General features: G+C 37.8%; 1 protein-coding gene across 1 annotated transcript in view; it reads right to left on the bottom strand.

Moving 5' to 3' along the window:
* Positions 1-13,861, bottom strand: part of LOC113463284 (methyl-CpG-binding domain-containing protein 11-like) — a 30,631-nt gene extending 16,770 nt beyond the window's left edge. The window contains exon 1 of the mRNA XM_039114260.1: positions 13,593-13,861. Coding sequence (XP_038970188.1) covers positions 13,593-13,709 — 117 coding nt within the window. The 5' untranslated portion in view covers positions 13,710-13,861. The remainder of the gene's footprint in view (positions 1-13,592) is intronic.
* Between the last annotated feature and the right edge of the window lie 3,442 nt (positions 13,862-17,303).

The following is a 17,303-nucleotide window of genomic DNA, read 5'->3' on the forward strand; positions in this document are numbered from 1 at the left end:
TAGGATCTGAATAAGTTGATACCAACAGTATGCCTAAAGAACTAGTCTATTGTTCGCATCAATAAAATTCAGTTAGATCACAGCAAGGTACGCGGTACCGAGTGTACCGACGTCCCGGTCGGCTTCGGTACTGGTACGGTACCGGTGCCAAACCGATACCGTACCGATGGGGCTGGTTCGGCCTGGTTTCGACCCCGTCATCGTTTTTTTTGGGGAGGGGGAGGCGAGTTCTCTCACTTTTGGATTTTTTTTGATGTTTTTATGTTTAGGTTTAAGGGTTAAACTAGATGATGCATCTTATTACTTCCAAATGATTCAAATAATGAGATGAAGAACATAAAATATCTTCAAATTAAGATACAATCAATTACATACATTTAAAACACTCTCGGATATCTAAAATCGGATCGAATGGCGATGCTTCTCGTCGATATCTGGATCATCAGCATAATACGGAGGCAGATCAACCCATCCCTCTAACCAAGCGGCGTTGTAGTCTTGTATGCTCAATCCCCGAGAGATGCGCGTCGGGTCATAAGAACTCTCGGATCTCTCGCTGAAGTTCTGGCTCTGAAAGGTGTCTTGATAATATGGCTGTGCAGGGGCCCATCCGAATATGCCGGCACCAAAATCCGACCCGTAAGACCCTCCGGGCTATGCAAGATAGTAGCCACCGGAAGATGACTCCGATGCACCATATCCATAGGCTAGCTAAGGCCGCGGATAATAGAAAGACTCGGAACTTGATACATCAATGGATCCTACTCCACATGGAAGGTCATCTGCAGCTGCATCCTGCCCTCTTGAACGACCTCGAGGAGCCCGTCTTCGATATACAATGGTCTGTATCTTGTGTAGCATGCGTAAACTGGGACTCATCGGTGTATCGAAAATCTTCCTCCGGCTGTGTCTCATAAGTAGTATCATACTATCCTCCACCTCCTCCATGGCTAGTAGATCCATCACCACCAGAACCTTCATCGTTGCTGATCCAAGTCTCCTCCTCGACACTCTCCATTAGGGCCCTTTCCTTTTTTCTTCTCGTTTGCTAGGATTGACGCCCTCCTGATCGAGTCGACTAGATACTAGAACGTCCTCGTCCTCGCATGAGAGGATCATCTCTCTGAACGGGAGCATCGTACCAGTCATGTGGTGACTGGCTCCCCTCTAGCCATGTCCTATCAGCTGTAGGAGTGCGTGGAATGTTGTGCTCAGCCCATTGCTATGGATCGACCATAGCCTCGGTGGCTATGATGCTGGCTGGTCGTCGAGGCGATCCTGGCTCATCAAGCTCGGGCTCCTGCTGCTGGGCCGCAAGCCAGTCGAGCTTAGGATTATCATCATCTGTAAAAGTCCTATAGATGGGATCTGCATACTTGAGCTCCACTTTCTCCTGAATGCATTTTAGCCTCAGCCGCATATTGTAGTGCACATAAACTAGATCATTGAGGCACTTTTGTGTCAAATGGTTCCTCTGTTTGCTGTGGATGAGGGCGAAGGTGGACCAGTTGTGCTCACAGCCACTCGAGAAGACCGTTTGGGAGAGGATCCAGATAGCTATCCTCTTAAGATTTTTTGCGGATCCGCCAAAAAGAATCCACCATTCAGCTGCAAAAATATTGAAGATAATTACATTTTACATATATGATGGCCTCATAGTTGAAGATAATTCAGCTGCAAAAATGTCTTGCATATTTGTATTGTACCTGGATTCATAGTTGTCTTGCTCACGGCAGCTGGTCATTGTCCAAAGCTGTGGTTGCCCTCTCTAAATAATTTGGTCTGTGAAAAAAAGCTTGTTGTAGTATGTTAATAATATAAGATCCGATATATTTACATATGCTACTAAATCATAGTTACTTCTTCTATACATGATGCGGCGACTTCTGGATCAGGCTTCATCTTATAAATAATATTATGCAGAGCATCAAGAAGTTCATCATCCATACCAATTCCATTTCCGTATTGGAACCAGAGATTCAAGTAGTATGCTGCACATAGACAACACCATCTTAGTATAATTATACAAATATATCCATCAGTATAATATAAGATCCGATATATTTACATATGCTACTAAATCATAGTTACTTCTTCTATACATGATGCGGCGACTTCTGGATCAGGCTTCATCTTATAAATAACATTATGCAGAGCATCAAGAAGTTCATCATCCATACCAATTCCATTTCCGTATTGGAACCAGAGATTCAAGTAGTATGCTGCACATAGACAACACCATCTTAGTATAATTATACAAATATATCCATCAGTATAATTATCAATATTATCGCTTACCTGTTAGATGCAATTCTCTATCCATTTGGGCTCCCCACCGCTGCTCAATGATGTCGATGTACTCATGAGCATGGGCTACATCTGCCTCCATGATCTGAGCCTTTGCCTTCTCCATCATGTGATACAAAAAGCCCATCTAGGGTACCTCTCGCTATCCACGGCACGCAGCACTTCATATAATGGTTTGATAGCCTTGACTAGCGCATTGTCCCGTTGCCAGAATGACTACCTGCTTACCAAGTCTTCCATCCTGCTTCCTTCAGTGCCGGCCTGGGCATATCTACTTTTCTGCCACTCGGGACTGACAAACATCTGACGTAGGGCTCCTTTTTTCTCGATAAAGCTATCAAGTGCAATGTAGTTTGTAGCAAACCATGTGACTCTTGGTTCCAGAATCTCTCCCCCTGTATACTTTCTCATTAATGAAAGAACTCAAGTATGGCAATAAATATACCTAGTGATGCGTTGGGCTATCTCCACCGTATGTTGCACCCTACAGAGCTTTCCAATGTCCATCAGGATGAGGTCGATGCAATGTGCAGCACATGGGGTCCACAAAATTTGTGGTCGCCGCTCCATCAAGATCTTCCCGGCCAACTTATATTGCGGCTCATTATCAATGATGACCTGCACGCCATTCTCCTCTCCAATTTGATCAATCACCTCCTCTATAAGTCTGAGGATGTATGAGGCGTTGTGCACCTTATTGGAAGCATCAACTGACTTGTGGAAGAAGATCTTCGTATCACAGTATGTCAGAAAGTTGATGATGGCCCACTTTGTTGGACCGGTCCAACCATCACACATCAGAGTAAGCCCATATCTGGGCCACTTACTCTTATATGAGCCAATCCAATTCTGTAGCTTCTTCTTATTGTTGTCAAGAAGCTCACCGTAGATGTCCTTCGAGCCTAGAGGATCGACACCGGGACTGGCAGACTGTATGGCGGAAATGGCAGACTTGTAGTATATATTGTCTGCAGCATTCGCTGGGATGTGGCTGAAGTGGAACCAGGATCCAATAGCTCGCCACATATCTTTCTTCTTCTCCTTCTTCCACATTGTGTCAACCCTTTGCTGCTTCAAATCTCTCCTGAGGAAGGCATGCAGATCTACATCATGGATTGACGCTCCTGATGGAATCCCTCCGAAAGACTTCTTTCGGCTAGCAAAACCATCCAGGATAGATGCAATCCGGCCACGTCCTCTGCCCTCGCCCTCCCTGACTAAGCTTATCCTTTGAAACTCTGGATCTTGTCTGCTTTCTACCAGAACCGGCGCCCGACTCGAAAAACGAGGGCCCAAATTGAGCCCGATGCCTCGCCACCTCCTCCTGCTGCCACCGATCATCCAGACTCGCCCGCATGGCAGCCTGGATCTGGACTCTCGACCTTCTATGACTCCATGAAGTGATAGGAAGGTACTTTTGCAACTTGGCGTTCCACCTCCGCTTTCTGCTTCGCTGCCCTCTCCTTGGTTGCTTTGATCTCAGCGAGGTTTTTCCTCATCAGCTGACGTATGTTCGGTGGGCACTCCGAGCACGCAGATATCTGACAAGAATTACCAGCTAAGTGCTGCTTTAATCTGGTTACCCCTTCTCCCTTAAAGCACTTGTGGCAATAATTGCACTGATACTGGTGCCGTTCACTGAGCATCTTCCCATGCTCCCAGCCAATATTACGCTCTTGAGGTTGCCCTCTCCTTGACAGCTCCATTCCTACGACCACATTAATTTTTTAAAATTTCAAAATTTTTTAATTAAAAAATAATTTTTAAAATTTTTTTATTAAATTATAAATTATATAAATTCTGTAAAAACAAAAATTAATGTCACCATTAACATCGTCCATATATCGACAATATATAAAAAATTCAAGACGAAATGGAATCATTTAATCATTTTCTTTTTTTTTTGGCAATTTTTGACTTATTTTTTTAAAGCAATTTAACTAAAATATTAAAAAAAGAATATAGAGGAAAGAAATTTTACCTTATTTAGTTTTTGCTGGATTTTTCTTGAAGTAAAACGACGCTCTCTGACCCTTCTAAATTTTTTTCACGTCTTTGTCTTTGCCTTTCTCTTCTTTTCCTCCACCTTCGTCTATGCCTTTCCTTTCATTTTATTTCTGGCTTTGGCTGATGAATCGTTCGGCTTTTATAGCCGAACAAATGCAAAGACAACCATGCTATGGGTGATTTTTCGGCCAGTGCTGTGGCACTTTTGAAAGTGACAGCATATGGCACAGATGAGTGCCGCCATTTACTCTTCGTTGTGGCACTTTTGAAAGTGCCACAGCACGTGGCAGGGTGGAAATCATCCAAAAAAAACACCCAAAATGACACTGTGGCACTTTTGAAAGTGCCGCTCTTTGGCGGTCTGGCATTTTCAAAGTGCCACAGCGCGAGCACTTAGCACGTGGCTACGGCCACGTGCTGTCCCCCACACCCCCTACCGGTGCGAACCGAGCGGTTCTCGTACCGGTGCGAACCGAAACCGGTACGAGCATGTACCGGTACGAGGCAAAACCGACCAGTTCCAACCCAAGATTTCCACCCCCATACCGGACGGTGCCAATCGGTACCGGTCCGGTACGGGCTGAACCGACCGGTACAGGTCGGTTCAGCAAACACTGGATCACAGCATGGGTTTGACTTAAAGGTTAGGCAGATGGTCAACTGCAAGCTTTTCGCTAGTTGTGGCAGTGGCAGGTTTGTAGCTGGTCTCTTTAAAACAGTAGCAGGAAAAATGAAAAATATAAAGGAAAATAGCATTCTTAACAATAGTTAATTGCAAGATTTTGGCTAATTGTGGCAGGTTTGAAGCTGGACCCCTTTAAAAGGTAGCAGCAAAAGGGGAATATATAAAGGAAAATAGTATTCTTAACAACAGGTACTTCTTGTTTCTTTTCCTCAATTTTTATGGCTAGTGTCAGGGATGGCAATTAAGTTTCATGCAGGCACTATAAATGCGACATTCTTAGGGGTTTGAGGTTAGATCTCATTATTGCACAGTTTTGTCATCAGAGAAGTAAAATGTGGAAAAAGATGAAGAAAATAGTGGAGAAGGAAGCATTAACAGCTTAAAGAAGTAAAAAAATGGAAGGTGAAATTGCACAACTGAGTCTTGGGTTGGGGGGGGGGGGGGGGGGGGGGGGGTTGTGCATCCTCTCCTCACAAATAGGAATTTTCATCTGGTGGGAACACGATGGGAAGAGTCTGCTTCATCTTTAAGGTTGAACAATGAGGAAGACTGAGAGAATCTTCTCATTCATTGATGGGATCACTTGCCAATGCATTAAAAAACTGCCTGTGGGCATGAAAAGGATTGCAAAGACTTGACTTGGTTAAACAGCAGATACATGGAGCGTAAAGAAAGGGCCAAAGCCAACCAAATATAATTTGAAGAGCTTGTCAACATTGAGTATGGCTAAGTTAGGGAAAGTTGAATAAGATCACAAATCTAAATCACAACTAGAGATCTAATGTTTCTAGTAAACATAATAAGACAAGATTGTAAAGATTCGAATCCAAGGAGAAATTATACAAGACCTCTTATTGAGCAAGGGAGAAAAAAAAGAGTTCTTAACGTGATAGCAACTTTCTACAACCACCTCCCCCAAGTGTTGCTTGGACATATGACATGAGTGTCAAATGTCCAAAAGATATCGGTGCAGGAATCTTCTGAAAATTGGACAAGGGGGCAAGTTTGTACTTTAGACAATTATGCTTAAATATGTACTGATGTATACATATAATGAATAATGAGCTGAAACTATGCTATAAAAATTGATAAAATGTTGGCTAATTGTTATATTAGAATTAGAACTTCCATATAGAACAGCCAAATTTAGACAGTAACAGTCATGTATCATAACTTGATGGTATAAAATGTCAATGTGTATCATATATGTCCGAAGTGTCCAAGTGCCCCACACGTTAGAAGACCCAAAATGTCGAGTGTCCCAGTAATATTGTCCCCGCCATGGGCAAAAAAAAATGTTGAATAGTAGAAAATAATGGATAACATTAATATAAAAGAGAGAATTTAAGACTTTTCCTTTTTCAAACTAAGACCTACACTTAGTTGCCACTTGCCAGAATTCGGAGCAGGTACAAGAATAAAAGTGGTTGCAAGTGCACGGAAGAGGATATTTTAGAAACGCGTTTAGTAAGGAAGAGCTTAGGAAGTGGGTGCAGGTTTGAGATTTCAAACACTGCAAAACCAAATGCACAGTAAACTACAAACACTAATGATCAACAAGTTTCAAGCAAAAAAGACTACTTCCACACTTTTCCTAATAGAAGTACATATTTGTCTTGCTTGACTATGTCCAGTCAAATTTCCAAATGTGCATGCAGGGTCAGTTGAGTGGTTATGCGAAGGAAGACCCCACAAAATTGGGCCACAAAGAATCATAGACATTTGCCTATTATATATATAGACATCACCTGCCTTGAGAACTTGTTTGTTTGAATTGGTCTGATGAAATCGTGCTTCAATGGAATCATCAACAAAATTTTGAATGAAACAAAATTGACAGTGGAAACAAGATGAAATTCATTCATAATCTTCCTACAGAAGACACTGTCAGAGATTAAGTAACAATGCCTAGAACCCATTTCAAACAAAAAAGCATTGAACAATGGAGACTGGACAAAATACATGACCCAACAAAATACATGACCCATATCTAAAATATATATCAAGGCAACTACATGCAACAATATAGGCATCTCAACTCTGACTCTCATGGGCCACTTTCGTTGGTTAACAATATAAGAACTCTATCTGCATTTAGTTACATGTAAACTGGATAAGGTTTCTTGGTTTAAGGTTTTACTCAATGCACATATTATTGATAGAATGTTTAGTGGATCACTATGTATTGTGGTTTGAAGAGGATGCTGAGTTTAATGCGTGCTTAAATCAGGAAGAATAAAGAAGTGCAGATTGAAAGAGTAGCAGCAATGGAAGATCAATTGCAGTGGACAATCAACTAGAGAAAAACAGATGTATCATGATAGGCACTCGAACTAGGTATAAATGGTCAGTCTTGGTCTGATGGAATCAGACTGAGGTTGCTAGATGGCATATTATTTGAGGCCATTTATAGCCATTAGTTAGTGGTATATTTTAACTAGTTCTGTCATTATCTGAAATTATTTAACATCCATTTGTTTCAGGGGATAGCTAGGCTAAGCATCTAACAGAGTCCTCATCGGACTCAAAAGCAGGGGCTGTGAGGGACAGTGGTTTTAGGATTGCTCAAGTTCTAGATGGACTTAAACAGGTGGACAAGCTGGACCTTGGTTCGCATGCTTAGATATTAAGTTAAAAATTTAAGCAGTTGACATTGACATTACTCATCGACCTTCTTTCCAAAACAAACCTTAAAAGATAGAAGTGTCTCCCTTACTTTGTTTTCTAATGCTATTTTGAGTATTTTCTTTTAATTGTGTTGCAAAAACTTTTTAACATGGTTCATCTAGAAAATTCCAGAGACAGCTGCAAGCATTATAGGTCTCAAATTCAGATTGGAGGATGAGAAAAGAATGCTTGGATGGGAATGCTGAGAAGGGAAGTAATCTGTAAGCACATCATAGTTTGAGTACCATGGCCTTTTCTGTTACTTCGGAGATAAAATTTTGCACAGAACTCACTCATTTCTGTTCATAGCACCATCAAACATAAAGAGTTTTCAACCTTTCATCTATTTGATTTGTTCAAGAATTGGAAACAAATCCACTCAACAACTGGATTGCTCTTAAAAGATCAAGATCTATCACTTCTCTGTTATTTTTTGTAATGGCTTCCTTAGAAAAAGAAGAAGAAGAAGAAGAAGAAGAAGAAGAAGAAGTGCAACTAAATCCTGTACAAAAAAAACATGCTAGTTGATCTCAGGGAAAACCTTCATTATATCACCCTTCAAAATCTGCCAAAACTTTACATAAAAAGGGAACCATTTGAAGCAAGAACTTTTTTCCGTCCTCAATACCCCATGTTTGACCACTTCATCCTGAAATTCTACAACCTTTCTCCCACCTTTTGATCACCTCAAAATCCATCCTCATGAGCTAATGCCACCAAGTTATCTATCAATAATTATTTAAAATAAGAAGAACTAGTAGTCCTAAAAGAAAACCACAATTAATAATTATTTTCTTACAAATTAATGCCTTCATCAGAAACTACCTTCTCTTGTATGGCATTTTGTGAAATATAATAGACACCCATATCACCTTACTTGGCAAAATTATTCAAGTCTTGGCCACATTTCCTCCCATCAAAGCCCATTTGAAGTACCTATTTGAAGTACCTTAATCCCTTCCCTTTCAAGATCTCCTTCACCAAAATCTATTTAGGCTCCACTAGCCCCAACAATTTTCATTTTCCACACCTACAATCATATATTTTCAACTGTGTTACCTTGCTGTAAATCAATCAGCAACAGAAAGGAAAAATATAAAGAGGATTCAACAGTATAGCTAAAGTACAAATCTTGGTAGATTATTTTCATAAGTGAAAAGTAAGGTTTCAATGTATCTGATATTCTTGCTCATGGTAGTTGCAAAAGATTTTTTGGATTGACAAACACCAGAAATTAGTCAATTAATCAGCCACTTCCCCAATTCTTTTCCAAAGAAAGCCAAAATAACCTTCAACTCCTCATCAAAAAACTTTAGACAACCCACTTCATTCCACACTTTAGCATTTCTTCCAAAATCTCCAGTATAGATCATCTGGAACCATTTATGATTTTACTGAGGATCATCAAACCAGAAAATTCATTGCCTCGTAAGCATTTTCCATCTTATTCCACAAAAGAAAAGGTCCCTAGACCTACTTATGACATTTTGTTTAACTCCAGCATCTAGTAAGCCCTTAAACAAGACTACTACCATACTGCAGTCATATTTTATAAATATATAACAGATATCTTCATTGATAATTTACTTCCTAAATATAATTGAAAATAAAAATATCCACTTTATCAGTATATTAATCATTCTTTTCTTTATGATTCCACCCCCACTTCTGCATCATTTTACCTAGGTTTTTCTTATTCATGAGGTTAATTTAAATTATACTAAAAGAGCAAGTTGGGGTCTTCAGGCATATTAAACTTGCCCTTAGGTGTAATGATTCACAATTCAAACTTTATTATACAATAATTATGGGTATTGGTTATTGTAAAACGAATCTCACATAGATTTCAAAGTTGCTTCATTAGATTGCATTCCATCCATACTTATACTGATTTCAACTTTTTTCCAACTTTTCTAATGTCAAATTATTCATAAATTTCAAACTTTGTTTACAAATATGCACTGAACATGCCCATGTACTGCTATAATTAAAAATTTGAGATATAAATGACTGATAATTGTTGAATAAAATACCTTAAATAAAATGGCATATGGCATATATATAAGTAGCATATGCTATAAATACATAAATTTTATTCATATTTACCCTTTGTAGTTTCAAATACCAAATGCCCCCAATTTCTCTAAAATCTTACTAGATGATAAAGTCATGCTTTATCAAGATAAAATTTGAAACCTAACTAGGCGGTTATGAGCGTAGGAAAGGCGTTCAGTTGACAGTTATGCAAAAGATTCTTAGATTAGTTTTATTTATTGATAAGTGAATCTATTTAGTTATATTAAAAGCCACTAGATGAAGTTATGGACTTGTGGAAGACAAAAGCTTCATTATGTTTCAAGCCTATCTTGAAGCTAACATCCAACTCTTTCTCAGATTGGTCCATCTACAAGGAATCTTGCTCAAAGTTTAAATTAGCAAAAACATTGAGAATTATTACACAATCATAATATAAAAGAACATATGAATCAAGAGGAATTGTCGACATAAACCTTTTAGGCTGAGTAACAAAACAAATCCAGAAATAATAGAGGTATGTGGTGTCATATTTCTTATGTTTGTTTCCAAAGGGGCATCTAATAACATTTGGAGTTTAAAATTAGATTACATCATTCTATTGAGAGCTAATTAGCTTGGTGATTCCTGCACTTGTTTTGACTAGCCTCTGATATTCTGCAAGGGTTAAGGATAGGGTTTAGGTTCTCTTTTAGAGAAAGCAATACAGAATTGGAGGCAGTCCTAGTCACAAGATCCACTGAAGAAAAATGCACTTCCTTACAAAGTCAAAAAAACCATGGAGAATCAACAAATGCAGTAAAATAGTTCTTTTTCGTGGAATTGATAACCATGGAGGTTACGACAAAAGATGGGATCCTTCTAAATAGGGGGCAAATATGAATGATATGTGCCTTGATGACAGGAGAAGAATCTAATTTCCATCCACTTTATTGTGATCTCATGAAGAGCCTTTGACATTGTTGTCCTTTCATTGTTTAAATAACCAAATAAAGCATTGATACTAGTTAAATACTTGCAGTCATCTCTAATCCAATATAGAAGATCTTAAGGACGTCAGATCCATCATGTATCATACTCTTATCCAAGTATCCAAGTATTGCAATACTAGTATCAAAGAATCATCTTTCTCATTTTAATTACAATCCATCATGTATCATACCAAGGTTGACTCGGTATTGCATACTATGTGACTCAACATGCAATGATGCCCCATTGCTGCAGGGTACATTCACTCACATCCAAAAGGAAGTCCATTTTTGAACCTAGCAACTTCATGCATTACAGGGGTACATAGACAAGAACAATTAGACAAAAAGTTTTACCCATTTGAATAGATCTAAGCTCTTAAAATAAAATAAACAGGAATTTCATATTGATAGACATAACATGAACAATATGCATACTCTACTTAAAAAATTTTAGCTCATAAATTCTAACAAGCTAACATCCAATAATGCTAGACTTAACTAAATAAACCAAAACAGAATAAGGAGCCCAAGTTTTAATAAAAAAAATACACTACATAATGGTTTTGAGCAGAGAATTAAAAATGAGAGGATAATATATAAGCTAATCAGCAATTGATATTATCAGATACATCAGGGAAAGGGTTTTATTTTCTCAATGGCGTGCAATTTGATGTTGAACTTCTACTTATAATCTAGTTTCTTGTACCTAGATGTCATAAATACTTAGGACAACATCTGGAAGTTTTTGTCAAGTTACATTGTTGGTTTTGTATCATTGTTTCAATTTGTGGATTGAAGTGGTGAATTTCCATCTTATTTTAGCACATTGTGCAGAGCATGTCCAAGGCTTTCAAATAGGACAAATTTCAGCCTGAGGCAACATATAATCAAGCCTAAATAGGCCCCAAAGCCAATGTGGCTGCAACCCCAAGTAAGAAAAGAAACATATCAGTAACATGGCATAATATGATTTTTGCAAATTCACATACTTGTGGTATGTGGCGTAGGTTGGCCATAATTACCGTGAATGGAAGCACATTACTGATTAAAAGTCTTCCCATCACAAGTAGGGTGCATTTGTGAGTTTGGGGGATAAGGAAGAAGTTTCCTAATCCATATAAATAAATTGATGATAAAGTCCCTTAAGTATAGTCCACCCAGAAATTAACAGAAATTGATTTATGTGTAGCATAGAGTGTTTATTCCTGTGCAGGCTATAGCAGAAACATCTAGGCAAAATCAATACCAACAACACTGATCATGCCGATAATCATCTGAAGCGAAATACTTCAAACATGGTTCCATAAAAGAGCCAAAACATTAATCATCAAACACTCTACAACTTAAGAAAAACAGGTTAATCTCAAACTCTGAGGGGGCACACAAGAGATCGTAGGTTGATTATAATTTATGAAACCACTACTAAAATTATAATTATTAATAAACTAGAAGACTATAACTTCTAATGAAACAAGCCAAGTTATATTTCATTCCCCAAATCTTATGGTAGACTGATTAATCAGCAGTGATTACATAGTCGAAGTTACACCACAACCATAGAAGCTAGAAAAGAAATATTAGAGGGGAACAATGACAAGCGTACGATTTCAAACCACCAGTTGAACTACTTTCCATGCAATTAAATATGTTCACACAGATCTATTTATTCTAACATAAAACTCAGACATTTGATAGCATGAACAAATTGTAAAGTACAGAAAGCAGCCTCACAAATAATTTTAATAGAATTTGTTATTTATGATTACACATTCAGGTGAATAATATATAGCATGTACCTGCTTTCAGAAATACCCCATAGTGATGAGTATAATCTAAGTACCATGTTAACACTTTGAAATGGAAAAAAAAATAGAACTAAAAAGTATTACAGGATAAGTACATTATGGGTTCATGTGCACTCCAGAATGTTCTAGCAAAAAGAACCATGGTATGCCGTATCATACCGAACCGGACAGTACCGGATGTACCATACCATACTAGTTCGATACCAGTACCGATACCGATGACGTACCGACACTCGATATACCCAAAAAATTTCAAACCATATCGTACTGATACTATACTAATGTGGCACCGGTATGGGGTCCGGTACCGGTACCGATCCAGCACCGGTACAGTGAATCCTGTAGAGAACTAAAGATTTTACAGGTGCAGCTCAAATTATTGCATAGGTAGCTATTGTACTATAAAAGTAGGAATCAAGCTTCAACTACTTCAGATATCCTATTTTCTGTAACCAGATGTAAGACTCTACCACATGCACACGCGCACCCACTCACGCATAAAAAATCGAAAAACAAAAAAAAGCAAAGAACAAAAAAAAACAAAAAAGAAGTTTGCAGCAAGCATGAAAATGTTTCATTAGTGCGAAAAAGAACTCAATCCTAGTACGAAAATTATATTCAGCAGTATTTCCCTCCACTCCGCTTGCACCAAAACATCACAGGTCTTTTCCTCTGCAGTCCTATAGCCAGTACAGAGAATCGAAAAGATAAACACAAGCCAAATATTTTCATCGTCTGGAACAACTTACCATTAGCAAACAACCCATACCTAACCCTAGATCACCCCAACACCAAAGCACTTCATCTAGCTGATTCAGCAAGGAAACACTATAATTCGCCGCAATCAAGCACCTAGAACCTCAAAATCTCCCAAACTCCGTACCAAACACAGCCTCAAAATCCTAATATTAACCAAAAAATCTCCAAAATAAATCTTGATCAAGGAACCACAAGAAACAGCCAAAGAAAAGCTCAGAAACCCTAGCATGCAAAGCAGGAAACCAAGATCTCGTCTCAGAAGCAGAAAAACAGGCAGGAAACAAGAAATTAGCGCATGAGAAGAGAAGAACGAACCAGAGGTCCCCAAAAAAGAGATGGAAAGAATCGAAATCGAACCTTTTTCCTCCAGCCCGGTGGCGCCGTGAGCTCCCTGTCGACGACCTCCTCCGCGCCGCGCTCTTTCTCAGCCGGCGATTCCTCCGCTACCTTCCTCTCTGCTTCATTGGCCGCCATCTGCTCTGTTTTCGAGTTTTCGCTGGGGTGGACGAGTTCCCGCTCTCGAACGAATTGGTACGAGCTCAGCGGAAAATATTAATATATTTATATGGGGGGAAGAAATGATAGACGGTTAAGGCCCGCAGGGTCAGCCGATGCCCCCCCCGCTCCGACCCCGCAAACGGCGTCACGGGCCTGAAGGATATCCAGTGCCGGATTGGAGCCGCGACTTTGGCGTCCGCATTTATCGCATCCCTTTTTGGGCTCGGTACTTACAGAACTACCGTGCCCGATGCATTGAGCCTAATCTAACGGTAATAAACAAACGGCCGGGTGCAGTAGAGACAAATGACGTTAGAGAATGGCAAGGCCGCAAGTGTGGCTATATTTGGTTTGGCTTTCCTTAGCAATGCATGTAGCGACAAAAATGGAAAATTAATTTATACTTATCACTTTGCGAACTAAAATTTATTATTAAAAAGATTATCTTTCCTTTTTGGGTAAAGGAAAAGATTATCTTTCCCTTTTTGGAAGTTGGTTAAATGTAAAGACAAAAATTGTTATGTAATTAAGAATAGGAGCGCGGAAGAATTTATTTTAGTAACTTATGGTATTTAATATTTAACTGAATGGATAGTGCTTGAATATTGTGAAGCTTCTAGTATCATTAATTACCTGCATGGGCCACCTTTAACAAAATTATTTTATTATTTTATATTACACTCCTAAAATGGCAAGTAGAATTTTTTGTCCCTTCCCTCATTTTGTCATCCCTTTTCCATTTCCTAGTGAAATTTTTGTTAGATGCACAAGTGAAAATGGGTATCTAACCAAGGTAATATAGTAGTATTCACAAAAAAAATTAAAGTATTTATTATTCGATGAACTGAAAGCATTTTTCGAGAAAACAAAGGTTTTCCACTTAAACATTTGAAATTCTTAATGCCTAATTCATTTAATCCTCTTAGTAGAATTTGGAATGTAACTAATTGCTTGCAGAAATTTAGTTAAACAAAATTGACTTATAATAACATATTACACTTCTAAAATGACCAATAGAGTTGCTAGGACCTAAACTCGTTTTGCTATCTCTTCTAATATTTTTGATATATGAAATTATTACTCTTCTTAATAAATTTCTTTTTAAATTAATAATCCAATCCATAAGAAGTTTTTTATTCTGAGAATAGTCCAATTAGGATACATTGGGTTGCTTGTACTTGTTTCCACTTCGATGTAATTTACATTGCAATTGCAATTTAAAATGTTATGGTTCAATTTATAGTTTTTTAGCTACTCGAAATTTCAGCTAGAAACTATTTCATTTTGCTTGGATGCTTAAAGACTGCAACTGATAAACACAAGTTCTTTGTCTTTTTACTTTTTGGTTGTTGAAAGAAGTATAACTATCTTAGAGATTTTTTTTATTTCATTGAGAGTTAGTTGATTTAGGAGATATTTTGTTAAATATGCTTCCACTTTCCTATAGTTTCACTTGCAATTGAAATTCATAATGTTGTAAATTGATTTGTAGCTTTTGTTTGATTTGATTTTACTTTGAGTTGTAAAATCTACTTTTTTTGCTTAAGCCTACATATAATGGCTGCAAGTAGTTTTGTCCTATATCTATGCCCACAAATTTACCAACTTTAAAAATTAATGGCAACTTATTTCCTTAATCTCCATACAATTGACCAAACAAATCACTTAATAGTTACTGTGATACAATATATTTTTATAGTAATAAAATATATGAATTTGATTATTGTAATATTTTATATTAAATTATTAACATAACATATATTTTAGAATTTTAATCACTTGTTTTTTCTTATCATGTAGACACATTATATATCATCATCCATGGTGTATACCATAATCTAGTATATATTAACATACCATGATTTTTGTATTGTACGTTGAACTATATATTGGAGTTAGGATAAAATGCTCTTCAATATATTCAGCTTCAAATGCTTCCCATTGAAACTGATGGCAAGCCTCTTACCATTGTTCCCGATCTATATTATGTAAAATATTTAAAGATTAAAAATCAATTATGGTAAAGGATTTTGGCATATGCATTAAGCAAGAACAAAATTGTAGCAATATATCTAAGGAGCAAAAAACATATCATAAACTACATAATTTGCAAACCCAAGCCTTTGATCATGATCTAAATATTTCAAGACATATAAATGTCAAATTTTATCTGGTTTGGAAATGTATAGACTATAGATTGAACAAGAACACGGTGTTATAATGTTAAAGTTTTTCATGATCTAATACATTGGTTAAAGACTAGTAATGATGACCTTTTCTTTCTAGCCAATTTAGATGTCTTAGATCATGACCAATGGTGAGGATTTTATTTTGAAAGGTTCATCATCAAATTTTGTTGGGAAGCATATTATCCCAAATGCACTTAACATCTTCTAGTCTCGCTCATATATTATGAGTACATAGTATATGATTAATATTGTATATATTGCATTTTTAATATTGTAAAAGTAATATATCATTTTAAATTTACTAATATATATACTAATAATAATGTATAATGGTAGATATAACATTATATTATGTGGCATATTTTTATTCTTTTTTATTACATCAACAATAATTAATATGAATATTATATAAAATATATATTGCTAATATTATGAAATATATGTCGACAAAATGATAATACCATTTAATAATAAATTATATATATTATGTATCACTTAAATGGATTATTTTATTAAAAGAATCATAAAATCATTATGAGGGGTGGTGATTTCTTACATAGATAGGCAATCCAAACTAACTTGCCTAGAATAACTAGGTACTTTAATAATAGGATTAAATTTGGGTTGGTGAAGACCAACCTAATTATAGATGATTTATTTTAGATTTGGCATCTCAGGCAAATGTGTCACTATGGTTTGGACAAAGCCTAAAAACCTATTTTTATGCACCTAGAATTTTAATAATTATGCATATCAACCATACGCTAGTCAAAGATGGTTCAAGTGATTAAGAAGGTACATATAATAATGGTTCTAGGAGGAAAAAAATTTGAAGAATAAAGTGGTGTTGAGTATGTGATGCAGGTAAAGGGCCTTGTTGTGGTTCAAATCTGGCCCGAGGGTGACCACATCGGTGGAGCCAAGGGAGCTGCCGGTGCTGGAAAGGGGGAGACGGGAGTCACCTCCTGCGCGACGGCCGCGGTCCTACACAAAGCCTCACCGGTGTTTCTGATGGGGGCCCTCCAACGATTAAGCTAGAGTGGGTAATTTTGGTCTAGCCAAAGGTCCCTTTGAAATTACTTGACCGAGCTATTTATAGCCTCAGTGGAGTGGCCCAGGTGACGGAGATACTGTCAGTCCCCATCATGAGAGAGCATGCCTTTGAGCCGAATGGCGCGCAGCTCAAGTTGGCTGGTGACGTGCGGTACAGTCCGTTCTTGAGAACAGTAGGGCGTTGAAGTCACAGCAAAGTATGGCTGAAGTAGGCAGGGTGTCGTCTGACTGTTGTTGGCCGGTTATGGAGACATGACACGGCAGTGTGGTGGAGTACGGTCATGTAGGTGGGCGTAGGCCCACACATGGGTGCGGTCGCTGACGAGGC

This window comes from Phoenix dactylifera, chromosome 16 (genome assembly GCF_009389715.1).
Source record: "Phoenix dactylifera cultivar Barhee BC4 chromosome 16, palm_55x_up_171113_PBpolish2nd_filt_p, whole genome shotgun sequence".
NCBI lineage: Eukaryota > Viridiplantae > Streptophyta > Magnoliopsida > Arecales > Arecaceae > Phoenix > Phoenix dactylifera.